The 23,351-nt window shown below is 41.7% G+C and overlaps 1 protein-coding gene across 3 annotated transcripts; it reads right to left on the bottom strand.

The window, feature by feature from the left end:
• Window positions 1-211: 211 nt before the first annotated feature.
• On the bottom strand, window positions 212-23,045 carry gramd4b (GRAM domain containing 4b). Of its 3 annotated transcripts, XM_027013892.2 has the most exons (20): window positions 22,791-23,045; window positions 17,892-18,099; window positions 14,921-15,041; window positions 10,723-10,843; window positions 10,569-10,627; window positions 9,022-9,157; window positions 7,899-7,924; window positions 7,587-7,678; window positions 7,185-7,276; window positions 6,929-6,977; window positions 6,739-6,810; window positions 6,598-6,641; window positions 6,209-6,318; window positions 5,860-6,014; window positions 5,568-5,585; window positions 3,920-4,070; window positions 3,658-3,751; window positions 3,460-3,550; window positions 3,300-3,368; window positions 212-3,204 (listed from the first exon to the last, which is right to left on the bottom strand). In XM_027013892.2, the coding sequence occupies exons 1-20, from the start codon at window positions 22,799-22,801 to the stop codon at window positions 3,088-3,090; spliced, it is 1,836 nt and encodes a 611-aa protein (XP_026869693.2). In that variant the 5' UTR covers window positions 22,802-23,045; the 3' UTR covers window positions 212-3,087. The 3 variants fall into 3 exon arrangements, with proteins under 3 accessions (XP_026869693.2, XP_026869694.2, XP_026869695.2); XM_027013893.2 differs by lacking the exon at window positions 5,568-5,585; XM_027013894.2 differs by lacking the exon at window positions 5,568-5,585 and having other exon boundaries at window positions 3,920-4,067.
• Window positions 23,046-23,351: the final 306 nt, after the last annotated feature.

Here is a 23,351-nt window from a genome sequence, read left to right as displayed (position 1 = left end):
TGATGGGGAAGCACCTGCTCATTCAGCTTTTACTTTCCCTGCTGTAGCATTATGTATTTAACATATGAAACAAACATCCAAGAAAGGAAAAAAGACAATAACACAATTTCACTTTCGTTTAATGTTTTTGACATATTTAATATTTTGTAGAGTATTGTGATATCCTGCTTTAACTACAATAAGTTTGAGACTGCATTAATAAGGCAGGAATTTTCATCTTTCAAGTCTCCAATCTAGCTAACCTTCTTATTATTAGATTGACAGCACGCCTTGTTTTCCTGTATGTAATCAGATGCAGAAGTCAACGGAAACCAGGGCAGGCCATTTTAAGGCCAATTAATGCTAATTTGAACGTATAACAATGGCACACTCTAGTGTTCAAAAACAATAGCTTGTTGAATGTTGCAAATAACTGTGCAAAGAGGGGAACCTACAGTCAAACTCGACGGGTGGCAGGGTCAATACAGATTATAGCACTGAACTATAAAATAAACCTTCCTTCTTGTTCCCTTCCAGATCTTTGAGATGGGAAACAAACATGCTAAAAGCTTTCAGGGCAGCCATCGTTCAGGGTATAAGACTTATGGGCTGTTTTAGGGAGGATAGGGCATCAAGGAGAAAAAGTATTAGTGTAAATAAAACTATAAATAATAGATAATGAATGAGATTGTAGGTTGTTATTAAATAATTTTACTACAAAAAGGTACAACACATTTACATTAGACAACTTTTTCAGAAATTGAGGTTTGTTTAACATGAAAATATTTTTGTGTGCGACAAATCCTTTCATATGCATCATTGGATATATCTACACCTTACTGGACAATTGTGAGACAATGACTTCTCTCCAAATTGAACAACAGAATAAATGGTTAAAGGGTTATAGACACATAGAAAAGCATGATTTAACATAAAATGATCACATTCAATACATCAGTTTCACACAACACAGGATTTGACAGATTAATGACTAATTTTTATCTACATATGCCATCCATAATTGTGCCTCTAAAAAAAACAAAACAAAAAAAAGAACACATTGCATACATAAAAGCAAAACAAGAAAACATTGCCATTTAATCACAGAAAGATGGCAGGCCAATTTTCACGCCCCCGGTTGGTTCTGGGGATCAAACTAACCCAAGACAATGGAGTATTACTAAAAATTCTGTGAGCAATTTAAAAAGACATGGATAACAGCACAAAAACTAATACAGACATATTTGGCAGATAATTATCAGAACATTCTGTGCTTCTTCTTGAAAGCACTGACTGGCTCTCCAGTGAGGCTTCGTGATTACTGTGATTCCTGTGAAATATCCAAATTACTCACAACCCCAGGTCTTAGATGAGGTACATAATTAATATTCTCTTCTTGCAGTGCCTCAGTGTCATATTAATTGGTTGCTTTTATGGTCAATCAGCACACTAAAATATTTCAAGTTAGTTTCAGCACCCTGATGTGAAGAGGGGAGAGGGCTAAATCAGTGGTTTTTAAAAAAGTGACAGCGTAAGTGAAAAGCAGCAGTGAGACCCTGACAATCAATTAACAAGAAAAATGTGCCAGATCCACTGAAAGGGCATTGAACCAAGTACATAAGCAATGCCCCTCCCTTCATACAAAGAGGAGATTAGCACAGTGTCACTTAAGAGTATCCCAACTTCAGTGCACAGAGGAAGTGGAATTTTTCAAAGAGATTGTACCAGAAACAAATCTCTCAGTAAAAGAAAGGGTCTACTTTTAATCCTAAATGTGCTGACAAAAGATATTTTATATAAAGCACTCTTTGTGTCAACAAGGAGTGCACTAAGAAGAAAAGAAATACCTACCAAAAAATAGAAAAAAAAAAAACCCAATAATAAATTCTCGCAGTGGTGCACCTTGGAGAGCAGGGGAACATGTATGGCAGAGTAAAGTGCATGTCTGACAGCCAGTGTCACAGCACTGAGCAGCAGGAGAGATGTACTACACTGCAGAGTGGAGAGAATAATTCCCTACACTGGAGAGAACAGTTCAAAATATACATAAAACAAATCTTAAAACACTTGAAAAACAATAAGCACTAAAGATCTGGAGAAGCCACATACAGAGAAATTCTAGAAACCATAGGGAAATGTCCATTAAGTGGTCTACATATTTATGTAATACAGATCGTTTCACATCATGTGAGTGGTTTAAGTGGCTGCTGGAAAGATGGTTGATATGTATGACTATACATATTTGTAAAAGTTGAGACTACAGGCGTGTTCAGCTTGACCCAGTGCTTCGTTTCTTCAACCCTCCTGCACCTCAGGTTGATGCGTAAGACTTCGCGGTGCTCTTGTGCTTACCATGTTTGAAATTAATTTCTCGGTCAGAACGGCTAGCCTTTACCTGTCTACAGATGACCCAGCGAGCATAGCATGAAGAAGTTTCACACTTTCAAATTAATCAGGTAATAATGCTCAAATGAATGCAGATCTCCGAGTGTGATGTGAGATCCAGGGTCAGGGAAGAGTAGAGCATGAGCAAAAGGCCACTCTAGCTTCACTCTGTTAGAGGGAAGTGTTGGCCTGTGGGCTTTCCTGAAAAGTCCCACATCTCACTGCTAAAAGGACTCACCACCACAAAGGACCAGGCATCTCCCTGCACAAGGTCAAAAGTGATACAATTCAAAAGAACAAAGAACTAGAGAGTAGGGAGGAACTAGAAACTGGAACTAGAAAGTGAAACAAAAACACACACACACAAACACACACACACACACACACAAGAGTTCCCAAAGGACAGGCAGGAGAACCAGCTCCTGTTCTAAAAGGGCATTTCAGTGTCAGCCGACGAATTCAAACACAAGTCGCATGCCGGACGCCAGCGTCCTAGTGGAGGACACAAAAAAGGGCTTTAAAAAAGGGTTTAAAACACATTGCTAAAAACTCAGCACAGAGAGGACATGGGATAGGGAGTCCATTCTTTTCTTTTCTCCTGGTTGCCCGGCTCCTCCTCTGCTGGAGGGGGAGGAGCAGGAGGAGGGGCTTGAGCATTCCAGGCAGCATGTGAAAGTGAAGGTGCGCAGAGGGCCCTCCCATCAGCTGCAACGCCCGTGACACCTATGTCTCCGAGTTCATGACTGTGACAGAGGGGAAGGCGCCGATGATCTTGGTGTACTGGTTGAAGATGGCTTCGAAGGCCTCATCTCGGTGAATCATGGCGCCAAACACAAGAGGCTGGATGGAGCCAGAGGGGAGCAGAGTCATTCGCACAATCCGGAAAAAAACTACTAAAATATCCAGGCATATGCAACTGCAAGCTTGTATCTTACCTTTTGTGTGGATGGTGTCGCTATTGAAATTCCCATTCCAGATCCAGGCAATACTGACAACACCTTATACTGGTATGGCAAATTTACAGGTAGAAGAATAACTTGCTTAGCCAGAAAGAAACAACATAATCATTAGCATGACACAACAGAAAATCTATACCTTTTGAATATCTGTAATGTCTTGGAGTTTGATGACCTTATTCTTCTTAGAGGAAGTTGACCGGGAGCTGGAGCTCTCAAAGCACAAGTAACTACAGGACAAGACAAAGAAACCTCACCTGTAAAATTGAGTAGGGGAGTATTCAACCGGAAGGAAAAGAACTATGTAAGAGGCAAGTAGATACGGGCAAAAACATACTGTTCTGTCACATAGAGGACGCCATTGCGTATGTAATCAGTGGGCATCTTCCTGTCCCTGTTGATCAGGCAGCATCGCCAGCCATTCTCACATGCTAAACACAGGCAGACACGCACAGAGAGAGAGACAGAGATAGAGAGAGAGAGATTTTATTATCATGTTAAAAGGTACAATAAAATCAGGCAAACGGTAGGTCCAGTAATAAATAAATGTATTGATACTGCATTGATACTGTCTTAACTGCTGCATAGCACCCTTATACCTGGTAGGGGGCGCTCATTTTCTGACAGGTTGAAGACTTCATGGAAGGGTCCCCTCTTTGTGCTGTAGAGGCGTCCGCTCTCCTCATCACGGCCAATGCCACAGGGCACTCCAGCTGCCAGGTTGCCACGGGCCACCGCAGGCTGGATCTGCTGCAGGAAGGAGACACGTGGAGTTAGTCATGCAGGAGCATCCGGCAGAGGGAGGCGTTCTGATAGCAGAGGCCCTCCGTGGTGACACGGGCTCAGGGCATCTCCTCATCTCCATCTATAGGCGACAGACCATTCCACGCAGACTTGTTTTGGCTTTCTCCAAAAACAGTGGCCAAGGCACTACAGGGCAGGCCTAACCCAGCGTAGTGCTCGACCGACTGGGGGAAAGGGGACGAGCAGCACGCCTCCTTGGCCAGGTCTGCAGGTGTTGGGGCGGAGAGCCCCACGCTCATTCCTCTGTGACCACGAGTCATCAGTGGGAAGGTGGGGGAGGTGTGGTGGAGGCGTGCAAAGCGCAAAGCCATGGGGCCATACACGCACCCCTGCTTTAGCAAAGCTAAATAGCACAGGCACAGTGACACTGACTTACTTCAAAGAATTTTCCAGTGTTAACTGGAAGAAAGGGCATCTATAGGCAGTATCCGGAGGATCTTAAAATGGTTAATGATGTGTCAACTGTTTGATTTCTGTAATTCTAAAACCAAGCATTTGTCACAAGAGCACCCAAAAACCATTTTGATCCACCCTGGATGTTTATAGCAAAGGAAGTATGTCTGAGGCTACAGATCTGTTATTAAAGAAGTGACATTTTCACTGCAGGTGCACAGAAACCACAAGAAAACCTAACAGCATATTTTACATGCTGACTATGTCTTAACCTTTAATAAACAGTGGTAGATTTCCAGACATCAAGTCCCCATATAAAATACACATCTTACACGATATACCCAACATCTGCTTTGAAAATGGATTCTGACTCCAAATGGATTCTCACTCGAAAGCTCTCATCACAGCAAATAAGAACAAAACACAGCTGTATCACCCCTTTCCCCACACACCCCATCCAGAAAGAGACAGAAAATAAGCTTTGACTTACCAAATTCCTCACAGGAACACATGAACCATCACTGGCACCAGAAAAGCCAAGTCTGCTTCTGTGTAGTGCATGTGTATGTTGCAGGAAGAGCCGATGTGTAACCTATATCTGAATACTAATATCTAATTACATTGCTAAACTAGTTTTTTTTCTTGTTATGAAAAGTCATTTGAATCATATATTTATAAGCACAGCTTGGCTGTTCTGATTTCAAAGCACTTTTCTCAGCTACTCACTACTATAGCAAAACTATTCAAATCCCTACACGAACACGCACGCACACTGTAGCACTGGAGTAAAATCTAGTATCCCTCTGATGGTAGTGGCACAAAAACATACTGGTGAACTAAGCATGTTTCAGCAGCTTTTTAGTTAGGGTTAGAAGAGTGCTTTACAAACAAAATTTATGCTTAGTAAGTTTTTGGTCCATTTACCAGCAGAAATGTAGGCACTGGTCTGGATCTCTACCTGAACACACACACACTTACTCATGCACACGCACACACGCAGAGCCAGCCAGTGGTGGCAATAACAGGCACTGCTGTCAAACACATCCCTACCTTTTCACAGCCAGACAGCTGAGAGAAAAAGATAACAGAGCACAGGTGGGACAGACTATTACTCCACATACACTCTGCTTTCATCTCTCTGACACAAACTAAACCAGTGGGGTATACTACACCAGGGAGATTCCAATATTTTCCCACTCAAATAATGTTTTACATAACATATTGTCAGAAAATACTGGAATAAAAATACTTAAATTTCAATTTAAAGTTTGGGTGGTAAAAAGTCTCATTTTATACATAGGCACACACATATGAACACACCCACACTCACCCACACACTCACCCTTCTGTTAAGGTTTGTACCACTTCGCTCTTTGAGCTGTGGGTCAGTCGGTAGGTTCTTCCATATGATGTAGGGTGTGTCATACTTGTCCCTAAGCTTGGGGCAGCTCTTGAAGATGAAGTCAATAATGAAAAACTTGATTCCAGCATATAGCCCTACCATTTAAAGAAACATATCAAGGCAGGGGTAAATAAGCTAAACCTACACAGATCAAACAGCAGATGACAGGTAAAAACAGACACAATGGAACATTCCATCTGTATCAGACTACGTGACCCAAAATATTCACATGACACCAGCACTCTGTTAGTCAGCTACACTTAATCAAATGAATGGCTGCATGTCTTACCAATTAAGAAGCCAAGCAGTTTGTATGGCAGAAAACAGGAAGCAATGAACGCCATCCACAGGCCTATATACAACTTCTGAGTGACCTCAGGTTGCACCCACATGAACAGGCTGCAATAGAACACACGTACGCACGCACGCGCACACACACACACACACACACACACACACACACACACGGGGACGCACATATACAGGGAGAAGCACACAAACACACACACACACAAAAAATGAAACAATGTATTCCTACAAAAGCTGGATGAAATTACACTATAAACAATTTGCATCTATGCAGCATCACACATTTTCTCACATACTGTGCATGAAGATGTGTTGATACCTGTGACAGTACACCTTCACACACTGAGATTGGAATTAAAATGCACTCACTTTTTGATTTTCTCCAAAACGTCTGACATCTTTCCAAACAGATTCTGTGAAAACATGGAGATGGTGTATAAGGAGGAAACGCCAGCACACTCTCATCTCTCCTGTTTGCTGCCTCATCGCTAGCTAGCGGCTGTTATGTACCTGTGCTTTCTGTGCCACATCCAGCACTAGCTGGAACTTCTCTGAAACGGTCAGATCTTCTTTCGGAGGCTCCTGACCAAAAAAAGAGAAGTCATCACACACTACCATGATTCTCAACCTTTGTATCCGTCATGTGTCTATCTAGTAAAGTAACTGTCAGTATCAATAGCAGGAGTATATTCATACTTACCACCGGCTCAGACACTGCAGGTACAATACTCCACTGTATCCTCCAGCCTCTGCAAAACAGTTGAACGTGTCATCCACAGCCTTCACATTAGACCACTTATAATCTGCCCAGAAACTCAATTCTACTATAAAGCCTAAAAAAGTACAGTTGCCCTGTTCAAACTGTTAGTCAGTAATCATGGTACACGTAGTTCCAGGCTGTAAAATCAGATGCAGACACGATGGCATGCAAAAATGGGTTTGATAAATTCACTTACTTCGCAATGAGATAATTTAAGGACAAGCGGAGAATGGCTAAGAAAAGAAACAGGGGGATGGCCCATCCATGCCACACAGCATTCATATATATCTATGAAAAAAGTGGGGGAAGAATCAAAGTGGAGGAAATTAGATTAGCTCTCCTCAATGCAATTTCAGCATCTCCAAGCGGCCCCGATAGAAACCCTAACCGACACGGATATTCCTGCAAGTCTAAATCTCACAATGCAGTTCACCGTAACATGTTGAATGAAATATTCTGGCAATGTTCTGCAACAAAATAACAATCAGATGGCTAGGTGGGATCTGAAGGTCTGTCTCTGACAAGCATGGCTCTTTTACTTCTTAAAATGTCCATATGAATATGACCATATGTGAGTGCGCGTGTGAGTGTTGCTTACAATGAAGGCAATGGCTGATGTGTAGACAGAGTGCCAACTGGATAAAGCAGAAAGGTTTCTCATGAAGTTAGTGACAGGTTTAGCACCTCGTTCTGTGAACAAATTCACAGCCCAACACACACACACACACACACACACACACACACACACACACACACACACACACACACACACACACAAACAGAGTCAGAATCATATCTTCCCAGCTGTGTGGGTAAAATATTAGAATAATTTGGTGCATGTACCAGCTATAGACAATTCATTTCTGTCCAAAACTTTAGGTTCTGTCTGTAATTACAAGTTTATACTTACTCAGTCGTCTCATATTTTCAGTCAATCTGTAACAAGAGAAAAAAAGAAAAGTTAATTATTGACCAGAGTACAAGCAGCCATCTTTGGGCTATAAAGAGCAAGAAAACGTTGGTTTGGGAAAAGCACCACGAGGGGGCAGGCTGCTACATTGTAATTCAAAAGTCTTCTCTCACTAAAACCAGAGCACATTAAAAAAAAAAACAATCAATCACATTTCAAAAGTGAATACTAGAAGTCTAAATATAGAATGAAGCATTACATGCTATAAATGATTTTAAGAGAGTCTCGGTGTACATTACAGTAATGGATAACAATCTCAGTGTCAGCCTCACAGTTTCCGTAGTGGATCTCCAGCTCTACTGAGCTGCTGTGAGAGTGACTGTGTCCCAAAAACAAAACCAGGCATGATGGGTCATCATCTTACTCTTACTCATCGGAAAGCAATAGCTATATTTTGGTTCTGTCCAAGGATCCAACATTTTGGTGAAAATGTGGGGGATTTAATATTCAGGATTTAATATTCTTGATGCGTCTTTTTTCTCTGTACCTTGGGACTATTCTTGGTTATATCACAATACCTACGTATTAAAGGTTTCTGTGGTTGCATGCAAAAAAAAAACAACAAAAAAAACAAAACAAACAAAGGTCACGAAATGCTGGTTCCAGAGACTACGCCCCCCCCACCCCCCACCCACCAAGACAAGGAGGAACAAATATTGGATGGAACGGGACTGTTACTTTCAGGAAATGGACACTGTTGACACTCATTCTGCCCTTCCCCCTGCCTCCTCTTCTCCCCTCCAATAGGTATTAATGCTAGACGTTTGGTCTAATGAACTGTACATGTAAACACTTTTTTACATGTTTTTTTTCCTTTTGATTATTTCTAACTCCAAGAAAGACCCCATGTTCACTGTCAGTTTGTTTTATTTTTGTTTTTTTTTTGCTGATCTTGGTGTTGTACAAAATAAAAATCTAGTTCAAAAAAGGAAAGCACCAGCAGCAAAGTGGACAGTGGTGTTTATAGCTGTGCGCTTACTAAACTCAGTGTAGTGTCACCACAGCAGCGCACCCTCTCACTGTGTGAAAGCCTGAAGAACACAGAACATGCTGATCACTTCACCTTTTAGCACTGAGGGGCTCCTCCATCTCCACGGTGTTCTCCTCAGGCTGGAAGCGGAAGTCTTCTATGTACACTCCAAAGCGCTCATACAGCCACTTCCAAAGCTTGGAGCCCAGAGACTCCTTCTGTTTATCTACTGTTTAAAGAAACAAAGATCCAATAGCATTGGAACAGAAAGGAGTGAGAGGCAAAGCCCACCTTGCCATATCCATTTCACATGTGTGGACAACGGACAAGCGATTTCATCACACTTTCACTGAGCAGACCGCATCATTGCAAAGGTTTCAACTGCGCAGTGGCAAAAGGTGGAGAGCAGAGCTATCTAACTATCTACAGGTGTTTGGGCCGGCCCTGCAGAGAAGCATCTGATTTCACTAAAGAGGATCCTTTTTTCCCTGGATAAATAGGTGTGGTTATTAGTGGAAGAGGTGGAGCTCTGTAGTGTTGTAGTGAAACTGCATACACCAGGTACTTCACTGAAAATGGTTGGAGGTTGGCTGAGAACTTGCTCATGAAAACAGCCTCCAGCTCCACTGGAGTACAGCAGATCACCTGCAAGACGCCATCCACCCTGACAGCTTTGACTTCTGTGTGCTGTCCTTTTGGCATATGCTACAAAGCCATCATTACCCATACATCATCACATCTGTGAAGCTTCGCTCCTGAAGCCATTCGTCTACTGAGCTGCTGACCATACCACCTATAAGCCACACCTATGTATCTCCCTCTCCATCCATAACTGTAAAAACCTTCACTGCTCTTTGCACTCCCTCATTGTCAACCTGAAATTGTTACACTTGATTTCACTGCTTGCCAATCATTTTACCATTTGATGTAAATGTTGCACTGTTTATGAAGCTTGGCTGGTGAATTCATCTTGTGATTAAACACTGTACATCGGTGTTACTTGTTTCTTGGTTTTATGCAAATATGCACACAGACAAAAGCAAAACTCACGTAAAACACCAACAAAAGTGATTATTAGTATGGAATTTGCTTCTGACTGCAACTGCACACCCAATAAAAGGAACATGTACAAGGTATTTCTAATGAAGTGGATGGTGAGTGTTTTTTTTTATTATTTAAAAAAAAACAAAAAAAACAAAACACTGAACCAGCAAACGGCCTTTCGCGCTACTCGTTATAAAGCCGTAATTCCTGGTCAGCCCAGACAGCCAGGCTGAGATGCTTCTCCTGCTGCCTAGCTCCCACTCAGCTGCCTGCCATGTTCATGCTCCTCTACTTAAACCACCACTCTGCCTATTAATTCTGCAAGGAACGTTCAAAAAATGTACTGCATAACCCTGAAAATGAGTGAGCACTGGCACAACATTAGCATTCAAGGCCTATCTAGTCAACAATATTTGGGTAACAATTTATGTAAAATATGTTGACAATATGTTTGAGTTCCATACAGGCAGAATCAGAATAAAATAAACTTCAGTCTTGAAATAAGGCTCTCTGTTGGAAGAACACTGTGGATCAAATCAATGAGAACCATGAGTTGTTAGACAGCTTCATAGCAGTGGACATCTCCAGTAGCTCACCTGTACCATTGGCAGAAGGGCCTTGTGCTTTGAAAGGCAGAGTTGGAGAGTCCTCTGGTCTAGAAGTAACACAGATAAATATTCATTAGAAGATATGACCAACTCAATAAACATAGCTCTTGTTTCTACATCAAATGGATTCCTCCTCTCATACCTGGATTTGAGGATTTCATTCAGCTTGTGCTCAAGGTCAACTCTTTTGGAGCGCTCCTTATCAAGCTCCTGCTTCAGCATCTCTGTGTTCATCTCCTCTCGAAGCTTCCTCAGCTCCTCCTCTGAGGAAGACAGAGTACAGTGACCCAGCAGCTAAGAGGATGAGGGAATTCCTGACACCTTTTGGGAACAGTGCCACACAATCACACTGTGTAAGCCTTGACAGACTATTTCACATGTGAGAACAAAGGGCTGTCTCCTATCTGGACAGTGTTAAAAAGAAGAGCAAATGCACACCTGAATGTCAACTTGTGTACAACATATGAGAAGTCCCTATATTGCCTTGAGTGTAAATGTCTCTATAAATCTGCATCAACCTGTTTCATAGTTGAAACAGAGTAAACTCCCTTAGTGGTTGCATTTAGGCCATGTGTGGATAGCATTCAAGAATTTATACATACCCAACACGTATCAGACAATTTCCTTAAAAAACCCCAAAATGCTATCCCAAGTGGATCCACTCAATTTTACACACTGACAAATTGATTAAATGCACAGCTGCAATCAGGTAAGGTATTAAAAAAGCCCTCCAACACAGTCCTGAGCACAGTCCAATTCTTCAAACTATACCTGCTTCAAGGTTACCTGGACCATCCTTATCAATAATTCAGCCTTTTCTAATGACCCTGTCCTCACTGTGGCTCGAGACCCCCTGGTGTGACATGAGGTCAGGTGAGAGACATTTGTTGCCTGTGTAGCATGGATGACCCCAGCATCCAGCACCAGAACTAAAGAGCTTCAAACCAACAAAACCTTAAATTCATGAGTTAGTTCTCAGTCTAATGGTGGACCACCATACTTTATTCATTATCTATGCACAACACTCACTGAGTTTGGTTATCTTATATTTCTGGTCTGGTTTAATGACGTACACGTGCAGTGTGGTCTTGCCAAAAGTTGGCAGAGCTGTTGAATGACTCATCCGTTTTATCTGTCCACATGAGAAATTGCCCAGTACAGTGTTGTAATTGGTTATGATCACTACACACCCACAGATTGATCTCTGCTCAAGTATACAAGGAGACACTGAGTTCTGGCAGGGTGCATGCCAAACCAGGGCGTGGCACGACACCAATCATTTTTACGCCCTTCATGAATGCAATTGGACATGTTGGACCAGAGAAGAAGGCTGAACTGTGCAGTGCCAAGACTGTGCAGTGCTAATTTAAGGGCTCAAGTGTGGTCCCTCCTGCTGAATAAGGGTAGAATTCTAAGTTGGTTACCACACTGAGTAGTGCCTCTGTGGCTTCTGGTCAAACATTCACCTTCACCTATTTACAAAGAATATGCTGCCATCAGATCCAGGCCAGAGGCAGTGCCAGGAGAGCATCTCCCATTCAGTATGGCAGTCCAGCTAGGGTCTGAAAGGAACTAAGAGGGGGGCCATTGCTCAGGCAAGAGCCAGACTCTGCACACAGTGGAGGAACTCCAGGAGCCTGAAGCACATTGGAGCATGTGATACTCCAGTGGGAGAGAGCCCCTCTGGCACACAGCCGCATGTGACAGCAGTGTTGCCATTTTCTAGCAGATTTTGGAGCATCCAGTTTAGCGTTTCCTGAAGGTAACGCTTTTAAACATGCATGAATTTGCAATAATTGCCCACAAGTGAAATCCCATTTATACCAAAGAAATTATTATCAAACTAGATCAACTTTGATTCATGCACTTGCCCTATTGATTTGGCAGAGAGCTGTGTCTGCTGTCTTGGCTGGTAATGTGTATTCCTGTCAGCCCTGCATTTGACCTTAGGGGCTTGTGTTTCACTGAGGACAGGCAATTGCTACCCTGACAGGCAGAAGTGCCAGCAACACTAAGATACAACCACTGACGCACTCTTGAAACAGTAACAGCTTGTAAATATTGAGCGGGGTCAGCAATGTGGCTGAGTTACCAGCAACACCCTCTGCCCCCTCCCAGAAACAAGAGATGCGAATCTTCCATTTCGAACAACGACTGCCATGACTCCTGTTGCCATGTTAGCATACCTGCCAAGCAGAGGGCAAAAGTCAGGGATGGCTGGGACTAGGGCCAGTCCTAACACCACCCAAGGGAAGAATTACTGGGATAGATTTCAGTGTGTCTGGCAACGCTGGTGAGTGTCTTTCACTCACACTCTACAGCAGACTTACAGGAAGCTCAACTAAAACCTCAGGTAAAATGGTGGCTCTGTGTTAGTAGTTAGAGGAATACACAGTCAATCGTGAAGAACGAAAACCATACATGTTGTAATATGACATTATGGGGAACAAGAGCTGTTTTGGTCGTTAGCATCTGTCACACACGAAGCTTGTTGATCGAGGCTGAGCTGTCAAGTTAAAACTTGCCCTGCTGTCTGCCCCGAGGATTAAGAACACTGTCACTACTGCACACTCAGCAGTAGCCAAACCACTGCAAGCAACTCCCTCTCTGATGTGCACCATGCAGCTGTGGAGCACTCTGCACAGCCAGGAATGAAAGCGAGGCTGAGAAGATGCGAATGAATGGCCCAATGGCTAATGCAATTAAGCGAGTGTTACATAAGCCTTTTTTAGCTGAGAGACAATGTGCGCTCACAGTGTGCATGGTCAGTCATGCCTGTCACTGGCAAAGCAACATGACTATGGTAATACAAAACCAGGCCCCGTGATTGGACGGTGCCTGAAGTGGGAAAGTTTCCTAGAACATTTTCCATTTAGGTTAAAGGGGCTTTTTCCACTGAAGCTAGAATTCTGTCCGGTACAGGAAGAAGAAGGATAAAAGCATGACTTATTGCATGTCTAGTGTCCTGGAGTGAATCACTGGCACGTCCATAGTTACTGAAATGTAGTGCTTCCCGTGAAAGTGCGAAAAAGATGAACCAATAAATTTGTGAAGAGTGGATGATAGTTACTGGTGTTCTACTGTAGAACTGAGTGCACTGATTTCCAAGGAATCCATCATATGACCTAAAATGTATACATGAGACAAGAGCTGAGGCTAATCATATGACCAGCCCAGCCAAATCAAATGAAATTTTGTGAGCAATCACCACAATTGCAGCAGTTAATGCTAACCACCCTATTTGTGGTGAATGAAACTCAAAGTATCTTGTAATGGTCCCATTAAATAATTTTATTACTAGGCACTTCTATAAGAAATATATATTTGTTTAATAAACAAGAATCGTAAACTAAAATACTCCCAGCCTACCGTAATAATCACCTGAAATGACCACAACCACGTCATCGCCACAGGATGGCTGAGCGACATGTCCTCGTGCAGAGCTTCGAGGCTGCCCTAACAGCATTGCAGTGAAGACCACAGAACCCCAGCATTTCATCAATACCCACCTTACAGAGAGGTTTGTGTTGTGTAACAGCCTATTAATATGCCTTGCCTACACAGGCAGCAAAGTGAAGATCCTACTCTGGACTTTGTAGCTTTCCCGTACAGCAGCACCCATGAGCTTCACAGACACACACACACATACACTCTCTAAAATTAGAACCAGTGGCCTCCTACCATACTCAGTGGTCAATGAGCCATCAAAGTGTCACCAATTAGAATGTTGTAGTGTACAAGATGTTATCACCTTTTACAGTGCATTTAAGAAATGGCTAAAAAATTCTCTGTTTATGTTTATGTGATTAATTGTGCAATCAACCTTTTAACCAGTGAAAGGATGATCTAAACAAAGATGGTAAATATGTACAAGTTACAAAGCTTACCCTACACACACAGCAAATAAATGCAAATAGAATACTCAGATCCTACTAGAGGTGACAAGCTCAGAATGATTTAAAGCACCAGCTACTGGACTCCCTCTCTCTCACACACTCCCACACCCAAACACACATAGTGCAGCTCTGGCACTAGTAAAGCCTACTCATGAACTGAGCCATCCTCAGTATTTTCACAAACACCATTTCTGAGATCTAAATAATAGATCAAAGAGATACGACTGTGCTGACATTAGACTCTATTTTATTTCGGTGATAACTACAGTTAGTATACATGGAGGTTTTGACAGGATGTCAAAGTAACAGGACATCTTGCTAGTGACAAAAGTCATAAGAGCTTATTCAATCAGATGTCATAACTGATCACAGATCAGTGAAGGCTCATTCTCCAGCTCTGCTCCAGTGGTGGCAGCATAAAAGACACTCTGAAACACTACTTACGAAGGAAGTGCTTTTCCAGTAAAGCGATCTCAAGGTGACCCTTGACCTCATTGAGCCTGTCTGCCTCTGTCCTCTGGTAGTCCTGAATGGCAGCAGCCATAGCGATGGACCCTGTAGGAGCCTGAAAACAAGACAGAGAAAAAGCAAGACAGTAAGATTATGCACTGCAATTATAGACACATCCAGGAAACAACAAACAATAGCCACATGTAAAAACAAACAAAACAAGGACACCTTCAATAAACAGCCCAGCTGAGAACCTAATCACAGGCTAAGTGACAAACATTTTGGCTGCATTACTGTTTGCAAAGAGCACCTCAAAGAGAGAAACTGACAAAAAACAGCACAAGAATTACTATAAGATCGTGACATTTTTCCACAAAATCCAACAAGTTTCTGACTTCCAGAACAGTCCAGTATTAGTTGCAACATGACTGCTTGAGCATGACAATTACACTATTAACAAAAACTAACAAGAGTCTTGCTTTCCAGAATCTTCTTGTAAGCCACCCTGGCCTTCGTGACCTGAAAGATTCTCCATTACAGCTCAGTTAATCAGTAAATCACACATCCAAGCACTAAACCATCATCCTGCTAGAGATACGATATCACCAGCACTTGCCAGAACCAGAGTGAGGTCACCAGTGGAAGGCCCTGGGGAAGCCATATCCAAGGCAGCCAGTGCCCAAGCCTCCGCCCTTAAGGAGCTCGTAAAGACCCGCCATGATTAGTTAACAGATCTGGCAAGTCTGGAACAAGCTCAGCTCTTCAGTCTCTTCCAGGGAGAGGACAGTGGCTCAAAGCACTCTGGACACTACACACACCTTGTACAAAAAATACAAATATTTAAAAATATGCCATATAAAAATATGCCATATGCAAACATAAGATTTCTTACCGTGTAATAATAACAACAGAAGAGCTCTCTCACCAAGCTGGACTTAACTCCAACAAAAGGAAGCAGCAATGCAAGCAAAACAGTGCATCAAACGGACATTTTGGCAGAAAGTACTTGGATGTTTGGCTGTCTGCATCTTATGTGATAGGCTCTAACCCAAAGCTTCAGGAGCAGGCAGAAGACGTATGAGGATCATTAAGAAACCTGTCCGTTTTGTCACTGAGCCTGTTCCGCAACCTCAAAAGCTGCTCTGGGTGGAGTCAATGCAATCTGGTTTACTTTTACAGTCCAAACACTGCATTATGACAGTGCCTCTCTAGTGTCTGACACTTCACAGATGTCCTGTGATGTCCACTTTGTCACTGCAGAGCACACACAGCAGTACAGTGATGGGAGGTGGTGCAACAAAAACACACAGTACAGCACACACAATATATTCACACACACTGCCAAATGTCATAGCAGAGCAATTTAATACACCCCTGTTCAACCCAAGCCAGGAAGCTCAACACCACATTGGTAATGTGACTCTACTGTAAAAGCATTTTCTTTACACTTCTATCACATGTGAGCTCTAAATTGATCAATTCAGTGGGGTTAATTTGGTCATCTGTAACGTGCGGTGGCCCGAGTGCCGTAGGGCGAGGGGGAGGACGCACAGACTCCTCCAACTGGGACGAACATTTATTAACGTTTAAAGACACAAAGGCACTCACACTTATCACAGACAAGAAACATGAAAAGGTTAACGCTAAACAAACATGAGACACAAGAATACATCTAATAGACACACATTACATTTAACGTTATGCCGACAATAACCAACACCCAGCACACTTTGACATGGGTTTATATACATTTAGACGAACAGGGTGCAGGTGTGTGCAGGTGTGGTTACAAACAACACAGCCCTCCCACTGCACGTGGTGGGTCAAACCACGTGACTCGGGGGAGGCGAGCGTTCCGTGACATCAGCGCTTCTTATCTGAAGAAACTCATTAAATCATCACTGACTATAGTTCATTTGGGCATGAAAAAACTACCCCTAGAAAAAGTACCTATTTAGTCCCTCATCTTGTATGAGCTTCAGATCTAGGATCTTTTTTAATGCATATTTCTGAAAATATTACACAATGCAGTCTTTGATGTTCAATAAATCTCAGTCTCACTCATATATTGTGCAAATGGCTTCAAATATAATAGCTCATATCTGAGCCTCATGGCCAATTGCTCTAAGCTAGCAGACTCTAAAGTTCCAACAGTCCTCTCACACTCATGTCAAGGGCCTCAGGGCTCTTAGGCTTTTAACAAAGTCAGGAAGGTATGAACATCAGTGTGAAGGTCCGTTACCCTGTGGTGGTGCAGAAGGCGGCTTCATTCAAACCCTTGAGTCAACTTGCTTGAACAAATAACTCAAATAACTGGCAAATGAGCACAGTATGTATGGGCAGTGCTTTACACAGTAGATGGAAGTAGAGGGAAACTATAATAATGGTGTTATTAAACCCCGAGACCCAACATCTCAGGAGAGTGTTTTGAAAAAGAAAAGAAAAAGAAAAAAGAAGTTACATTTATTTATATAGAAAAGCTAAAAGTGAAAAAAAGTATAATAAAGCTCAGTTGACTTAAGTATCACTGAGAAATTAAATAAGCTTATGAATAAGCTTATGACTGGAAATGATTGCTTTGTTATCTCAGGAGTATAGAAGGAAAGTTCCCTGAGCCCAGTTCTTTGGTACATGTAATTGGACATCCCCAGATATGAGAATAAAGTTACTCATTTTTTAATTAAAAAAAGCTTGCTTTAGGATAGATTCCCTTACTCAAATACAACTCCAATTAAGAGTTTTGCTACAACAATATTGTGGCTGTAATATAATGTGAGCACTAAAATATTATTTTATGACTCCATTCCTATGAAAATGTGATTATTATAGTGCCAATTCAGTATTACGCTAATTCAACTTCAGCAACCCTTGAAACGCTGTTTGCCAACTAGAGTGCTGGACGAGCATTTTTATAAGCAGAAAATCCTCAGCCTAAAAGCTCCACCCCACCAGGAAGGTCACTTACAGGATCCCGCAACTCTTCTGCATCTTTGACTGAGGGCCGGGGTTTGGTTAGGAGCTCATCGTTGCACTCGCTGTCTGAGGCGTTCGGCGACTCAGCCAGGTCCAGGAACTCATCACGCTTCTGTCCGCGGAACCTTATCTTGTCCAGCCGCTTTAGCATTTTCAGGACACAATTCCGTGCCTTTATCTTAGCATTCTGGATGGCAACCCTACAGGGAAAACAAAGAAAACAACAGTAAACAACAGTGATAATAAGGTGTAATGAGCAATGAGGAGTGAGTGTAAAGCTGCAGATAAAGCAAAAGGGTTACCATAAAAAGGTTTTTCTTAGAAAACAAGCAACGTGGTGTAGTCTCAGTGTCAACTGCAAATGTAATGACCTTGCCCCCATGTTCCCATGGCACACATTTACTCAGTGTGTTTCATTATCATACTTTAACCCACCGTTGTACAAATGATATGTCAGAAAAAGACACGCCCATGAACACAACATATAAAAACAGAAACCCAGTCCAGGATGAAACACTCTCTGAACAGCTGAGTCCACTAACGAAGTGTGACAAAGACATCCTCTCTTGGCACCTTACAGCTAGCCTCTCTCTCCCAGGAGAGTTTCTCCAGCACCAGATTACTGAGCTCTGGAACTGAAGAGGCCTGACTTGGTTACTAGAAAGAGTTGTGAGACCATATGAAAACAAAAGAGGAACAGACAGAAAGAAGGCAAATGCAAGTTATTTCAGGGCCCTTGGGCACACTGTAAGCCTTAATGACATTAAGCCTTTTAATGACATTTTGCACTATATTGGACTGTTTGCACTTGTGTAGCATGTTGTCTGTTGCACTGTTGTTTTTGTGTTGCACCATGGTCCTGGAGGAACATTGTCTCGTTTTTGTTGTGTACTTGTATATAGCTGAAATGACAATAAAACCTCTTGAATTTGAACTTGAAGTCTCTGGGACACCCACTTCTGGGTTGAACAGCATGGCCTGAGTAGTGAAAAAAAGCTGATTTCATGAAATACTTCCTGCTTCTAAATGAGAGTCACAATACCCTCTAAACTACCTACTACTGCCTACTCCATTTTGTAGTAATTATCCAAGCAGTTTGTTAATAAATGCTATATTATTTATGCCAACAGGTCTTGACACCACCAAATAGCTGTAAATTTACATGCTGGTACTTATACACAGTGGTACTTTCCTTCAGAGGTTATGATATTTATAGATTTTCTAGACTTTTGAATATTACATTTTAAAAATCTCTGGTGAAATATTGAAGCACAAATCGACACACAGCTTTGCTCAGATCTTGCCCACTTGACTGCATGGTTTGCGGTAACACAGATGTGGCTGGGCAATCGCAGCTGCAAGCATCCTGCAGAATTACAGTCTGCAGAAATCTCGAGAGCTTTTGAGAAGTTGACAGCCCCTGGCGAACAGAGAATGCCACTGCCATGCCGATGTGCTAGTCACCTCAGCGGCTCAACCAACAAAGGAGGGCTGGGAACAAAGCGTAGGGGGAGCGCCCTCAGACGAGCCAGCATTACGCCACGGCTCCTGTATCCTGGCCGCCGCACTATTTATCATCATGACAGCGCCCGTTCACTAACGGCCTTCTTTTGCAATCTCCCGAACGAGGAAAAAGGCCGGCGACAGGGCAACAGACCAGAATTCATTAACAGACAGGCTTCCTGAACAGAAAAGCAAAGAAGATGATAGAAGACAAAGCACAGAGAAAAGAGCAGGACAGCCAGAAAAACAGGCGCTGTCGAAAAAGTTAAAGCCTAAAATAAAAAAGAACAGGCTTTCTTGGAGGTCAAAATGTATTTGTAAATAAACAAAATATTGGTTGCAAAATATAATCTGGCTCTTCTGACCAAATGAACTAAAGTATAGCATCCTTTGTGTACTTTAGTGCATAATAACATAATAAGGAAACGCTCTAGCCCATAATTACCACAGATCTGACAGCTTTCATTTGCTGTACTTGTGAAACCGAAACAAACACATCTCTGGATATGCCAACATACAAGAAACTATCACAGGAATTTAAAACAGAGAACCTCTGTTTTTGCAATAATCAAAAAAAGCCTGCCACTTGTCAATTTTCTGACCTGTACAAATTCCAACAAGCTTTATCTTCCCTAAAGTCAAACAAGAGGCTTTAATAAGCAGATAGTGGTTTTCCTGAGCTTGTGACTTGTTTAAATAGAAATGACTTCCAGAATAAAAGATGTACAATAACATACACAGAAAGCTGTAAACACAACCAATGTATGTTAAATACCTTGCAATAAGCTAAAAAGAAATAATAATGATAAAATGCACTATAACTTCCAATGCACTTGAATTAGAACTTGGAAGAGTACAAAAAAGATGCTCAATAACAGTGTTATAAATGAGCAGCAGGGGTTCTCAATTTAGAGCATAATAAAAGTAGCAGTATTTTAAGAGTACTAACACAGTGTGTAGCTTATCATATTTACAAAAAAATTCAAAAGTAATATACTGCAAGTTGGAGAATAAAGAAAAGAATAAAGAATAAAGAAAAGTGCTAAACAGTACTAGTGATACTGACCCTATAAACCATCAGTGCAGCAGCAGGAGGTCAGTGCAGGCCTGCCTGTAAGGTAACTGTCCTTGCTGTAAGGTCACTCGTTATAGAGGCTAATAGCAGTGAATAGGAATGATCTGATATGCAGCTCTTTGGCACAACCCATCTGTATCAGTCTGTAGCTTAAAGAGCTCCTCTGATTGATGGTGGTAACATGTAGAGGAGGTGTGGCATTGTCGATGATGGATAAGAGTTTGTTCAGCGTCCTTGGTTGGATGAATGCAACTAAACATCTTAAGAATGGGTCAGTTTATTCTTGACATATAATAAAGCTCCAAGCAACATCTGAGTGTAGCCTTCCACCCTGTTTAATGACTACCAAAACATTTGGAGCTTAGAGTCACAATATTGAAATCTTTGGCATCCATGAGAGTTCACTATTGTTGAAATGCTGCGGTTACAGCAGTCTTTTGGAAAGACGGGAATTTCATGCAGAAACCTCGGAAACACACTGTTCTTTACTCAGGTAAGTGATCCCTTTGAGTGATGGAGATTAACAGGGTGTCAAATTTCCACAGTTTATTGATGAATGCCCCTCAGTAACCCATGACCTGCTTGAACTAACAAGAGCACAGTCCTACACAACCTCCAAATCTGCATAAAGCCTTATACATGTAATTGAGACTATGACGACAATCACTGGTTCTGGATCCCATTGTTCATAAGGAAGCTTTAAAATGATCCCACAATCATGCAATAAAGTCTGAAAAGCTAAAAGCTGCACTACTGTTGTATGATTCTCATTAACAAATTACAATTAATTCATCAGATTAGTGGTCTTTTCACCCACGTCTCGGGCCTTCCACCAGAGAAGCTGGGAGTATGAGGATATGGAGCAGTACTTTTGCTGTTGCTAGGACTGCACTCTTTTGGACTGAGACTGACATCGTTTGTGGGATCTGTTGGAGCCACTCCTGCAGCTTAGGGGGTCACAGCCCCACATGCTCCTATTACTATGGGAACAACCATGGTGTTATGCTTACACATTCTATCTGTTTCTTCTTTCAATCTCCATTTTTCCAGGTTCTCACATCTTTCCATGTTTCCTTCACATCTTCACAGTCCTTACTTTGGGAAAGCCACATGAATCAGAATATCAGAATATCACTGAATGTCCACACAGACACACACACACACGTATGTATGCATGTATGGAGGGGGGAAAAAAAAAAAAAAAAAAAAAAAAAAATATATATATATATATATATATATATATATATATATATATATATAAAATTATTTCTTTATTTATTTTTTTTTTTTGCATGTGAAACCTATGTTTTTTATTTAGAGCTGAAACATCAGATTAAGACTGCTTTATGCACCAAACTGACGCCTGTTTCGTCGTCCAATACGAATGTTCTTGGGTGCCTTAATATGATGGCGAATGGGCGGTGTACATTATCACAGTAAAACCATTTTGTCTTTCACGTTTCTGAATTCATACCTAAGGCACTCAACGTAGTGGAAAAATAATGCCAGTAAACCGCTGTAGCTATATAATGTACAGCATAACTTTGTTTACTGTGGCCAAACCATTGATGTGACCGTGTCTTTAGGAGGAAATAGACCTACTTATCACACCGTGACCAGATGCTATTCTGGCAAGCTACAGATAAATACACACAAGCTGTTCACGTAGCAAAAAAAAGGGGGCGTTCATGTTTACATTACTTCACGATCTAATCGGCGTAGCTGAAAAAACTGGTAATAAGCGAGGCCTTGACCCCCCGATGGTATTCCCCACTGTGCGACGGATTCTAGGTCGATGCATTGTCATGGTACACCCATCCTACAATGGCCTTTGTGTATATGGCAAGTCTGTTTTAGAATCAGGATAACGTCATTTCAGTCGTCTAGCTCGAAGTGACAAACTAGAGAAGTCCGTTTTCTTAAAGTCTGTCTTCCATATTATTTACAGACCTAATGAATGATGCGCTTATACTGTAATATTTTTCATAAAACACGCGCAACCTAGCCTTAATCTAATAGCGTTGACAGCAGTTATCGTGAAACTGTGAAATTGACACCACAGTACTGTCAACGGAGGAACAAATGCATAAACAAGACAGTACGATTAAGATGTCGACGAACGATGTAAACAGAATGCAACGGGGCACAAGAGATTTAGGCAAGAGTTTAAAAAATGTAACGTTAGCTACTGAAGTGGTTCAAACAAAGTAACTATAGCGCTTTACAGGCATCGCACACTTCAGACACGATATAACATTAATGGTGTGGAGAAATACCTTTCTTGGCTAAAAAAAAAGTTTCTTAGTTACTTACCTAAGTTTCATTAACAAGGACGCCCAAATATCCGTCTTTTGCTCCTTTCCAAAACCTGCTATGGGCTCGCAATGGAATCCTCAGATACCCGCCTTCTGCACACTTGAATAGAAACTCTCCATATAAATACTGGCTAAAGCTGCAAGTTTCAATGTGCTCACCGAATTCCACCAAAGATACGGTTGCTTGCCAGCTAAAGACCACCATATGATTATCAGTTTCAATCCGCCGTTAATTTTCAGAGACGCTGGCTTCACACACCAGGAAATTTCGTCAATGACAGCTAGGTGGTCTTAAAGGAACCACTGTAACAAGTGGAACTTTTATGCGTTGTTGTGGCACGGACCGGATTGAATGTGACGCTGCACTGTGTACAAGTGAGTTCAAGAGATTGAAAACTGACTTAATTGGATTAATTTGTTGTTATTTCTATGTAATACCCTTTGTTTATTGTACTGTGTATATATAAGTAATGAGTAATAAGTATTTATTAGTAATGTATTTATTATTCCAAATGTAAATGTTGTGTGGAGAAAATCTGTATTTATAGGCAATGCACCA

This window comes from Electrophorus electricus, chromosome 12 (genome assembly GCF_013358815.1).
Source record: "Electrophorus electricus isolate fEleEle1 chromosome 12, fEleEle1.pri, whole genome shotgun sequence".
Classification (NCBI taxonomy): domain Eukaryota; kingdom Metazoa; phylum Chordata; class Actinopteri; order Gymnotiformes; family Gymnotidae; genus Electrophorus; species Electrophorus electricus.
Note: the sequence above shows the minus strand (reverse complement) of the source record. Positions and strands in the feature narration are given on the sequence as shown.

What these genes read in the sequence shown, in the direction of transcription:
- gramd4b (XM_027013892.2), bottom strand. An exon ending in GTTTTGGAGAAAATCAAAAA is followed by an intron (nt 6,319 to 6,597) that starts GTGAGTGCATTT and finishes GTTCTATTGCAG; the next exon opens with CCTGTTCATGTGGGTGCAAC. An exon ending in GTCCTCTATGTGACAGAACA is followed by an intron (nt 3,551 to 3,657) that starts GTATGTTTTTGC and finishes CTTGTCCTGTAG; the next exon opens with TTACTTGTGCTTTGAGAGCT.